At 50.9% G+C, this 2,659-nt stretch overlaps 1 protein-coding gene across 1 annotated transcript in view; it reads left to right on the plus strand.

Annotated features, from left to right (window-relative positions):
• Positions 1–2,659, plus strand: part of MYOM2 (myomesin 2) — a 59,229-nt gene that overhangs the window by 30,325 nt on the left and 26,245 nt on the right. The window contains exons 14-15 of the mRNA XM_010835274.1: positions 1,311–1,494; positions 2,215–2,389. Of these exons, the coding sequence (XP_010833576.1) occupies positions 1,311–1,494; positions 2,215–2,389 (359 nt within the window). The remainder of the gene's footprint in view (positions 1–1,310; positions 1,495–2,214; positions 2,390–2,659) is intronic.

A 2,659-nucleotide genomic window follows, 5' to 3' on the forward strand; every position in this document is an offset into this window, starting at 1 on the left:
GTCACCATCTGTAGTGATTTTGGAGCCCAGAAAAATAAAGTCTGACACTGTTTCCACTGTTTCCCCATCTATTTCCCATGAAGTGGTGGGACCGGATGCCATGATCTTCGTTTCCTGAATGTTGAGTTTTAAGCCAACTTTTTCACTCTCCACTTTCACTTTCATCAAGAGGCTTTTGAGTTCCTCTTCACTTTCTGCCATAAGGGTGGTGTCATCTGCATATCTGAGGTTATTGATATTTCTCCCGGCTATCTTGATTCCAGCTTGTGTTTCTTCCAGTCCAGCGTTTCTCATGATGTGCTCTGCATATAAGTTAAATAAGCAGGGTGACAATATACAGCCTTGACGAACTCCTTTTCCTATTTGGAACCAGTCTGTTGTTCCAAATATGTAGATGATATATAGGACAAAATGAAAATCACCAACAATTTGATCATGTGAAATAGTCATTGTTAACATGGCACATGTCCTTTCCTCTATAGGTGTTTGTACCTTGGTATCGAGCCCATAGATATGGGCTTCCCAGGTGGCACTAGTGGTAAAGAATTTGTCTGCCAGTGCAGGAGACATAAGAGACTCGGGTTCAAACCTTGGGTCAGGAAGATCCCCTGAAGGAGGGCATGGCAACCCATTGCAATATTCTTGCCTGGAGAATCCCATGGACAGAGGAGCCTGGCGGGCTACAGTCCATGGGGTGGCACAGAGTCAGATGAGACTGAAGAGACTTAGCACATACATGCACACATATTGTAGATGTGGTTGGCATGCTGCATTACATTTAACAAAGTGATACACTTTCTCTCACCCCAGTGAAGGTCTTTATACAATGACTGAAGTGGCCACATTTAATACATACGTGTCATTTGGAATCATAATGTACCTACGCTATTGCGTTATTTAGGGAGGTGTCACTTTGTGACGACTATAGCAGCTGGGAAACAGTGAAAATTTTAAACTCAAATGTGAGAAGTTTTGATGGAATTTTCTGCATCTACTCCTCGGTTAGCTCTGTTTACAGTTCATTTCACCTTTACTAGAGCTACAACCTATGTATTGATTCCCTGAAGTTTTCCATCACTTATTGGCTTTCACATAAAAATTTTCATTGTTAACATATCCAGCTTTGGGTAGTTTCTCACCCCCTTCTCCAGATTGGCTTCCTTTTCCTAAAATTCAGAACAGGGATGTTGATGGACTCAGAGGAGCCGTTGGCTGTGGTCTCCCACTGTGTAATCTGGGAGCCAGAGCCGAGCGCCCCCTGGGATGCGGGTTCAGGGACTGTGGCTTCCATCGGGCCCTTGTCTTCTCAGTCCATGGTGGGGAGCGGCAGCTGGCAGCGGGTGAATGCCCAGACGGCCGTGAGGTCCCCCAGATATGCCGTCTTCGACCTCGCCGAGGGGAAGCCATACGTGTTCCGAGTGTTGTCAGCAAACAAGCACGGCCTGAGTGACCCGTCGGAAATCACTGCCCCCATCCAGGCCCAGGACACCATTGGTGAGCAGTCCCTGCACATGACCCGTGTGTGAGACGGGCCCTGGGCAACGTCACGCGGGACAGCGAATGTCGACAAAGACATTAATGTCACCTGTGGGTTAAAATTCAAGTTGTCTTAAAGTTTCATTGTGCTGGAGTTGACGATCTCTCTACCTTGTTTTGGTCAACATTTCTCCCAAGTTCCATTTTCTTTTTATGAAGCCAAAAAAAGGGTTAGAAATATTTTAAAACAACAATACAACCCTACATGCACTAGGGTTCTGGTCCATGTGGCTTGCAATTCTGTCTCTGAAGATGTCTAGTATGGGTTAGAGGGATTCTGACTTGCACCAGGGGAGAGATCCAGGGCTGCATCATTGTTTGATTTGAGGCCCTTGCTGAGTCTCTCCAATCTGCTGGAAATGTGTCCTGTTTCTTAAATAGCTAGCTTTACACCCCAGTTAAGAAAGCACGTGTGTTACTGGAGGAGCACGCTGGAGGGTCTGGACCAGGGCTGGCGGGGGTGGGAGACTCTGTGATGGGGCTTCTTTCTTGGGGAACCAGGCTGGCACTTTGGGACAGAGTACGAGGACTGCCTGGTGCCTCCTGGGCCCCCTTCTCTGCTCTGTCCTCGTTGTCCAAACCTCACCGAAGCCCCCGGCCCTGTAGACGAGGGGGCTGTGGGCCCCCGGTGTGGCCCCTGGCCCTGATGCCGCTGGGCCTGTGCGCCTGTCTCTGCAGTGGTGCCCTCGGCGCCTGGCCGCGTCCTCGCGTCCCGGAACACCAGGACCTCGGTGGTCGTGCAGTGGGACCGGCCGAAGCATGAGGAGGACTTGCTGGGCTACTACGTGGACTGCTCTGTGGCCGGCTCCAATGTCGGGGAGCCCTGCAACCACAAGCCCATCGGCTACAACAGGTGTGGCCACCCGGCACCCCCCGCCCCTGCCCCCGAGTGAGCAGGAGAGGCCCAGCCCGGGACCAGGGCCCTCGGCTCGGGCTGGGGGGACGCTGCGGGCATCCATTCTGGGCCCCCGTCAGAGTCTAGCTTCCTCCAGCCCTCAATCTGGGACCCACCAATGGTGACGGGAACTAATGAACTACAACTGCAGATGAGAATGGATGGATGTTAGGCGTTCACGAGACACTCAAAAGAGTAAACTTCCTTCCAGTCCCAGGGACTACGTTT

The sequence above is a fragment of the Bison bison genome, unplaced genomic scaffold (genome assembly GCF_000754665.1).
Source record: "Bison bison bison isolate TAMUID 2011002044 unplaced genomic scaffold, Bison_UMD1.0 scf7180017864040, whole genome shotgun sequence".
NCBI classification, from domain to species: Eukaryota; Metazoa; Chordata; class Mammalia; order Artiodactyla; family Bovidae; genus Bison; species Bison bison.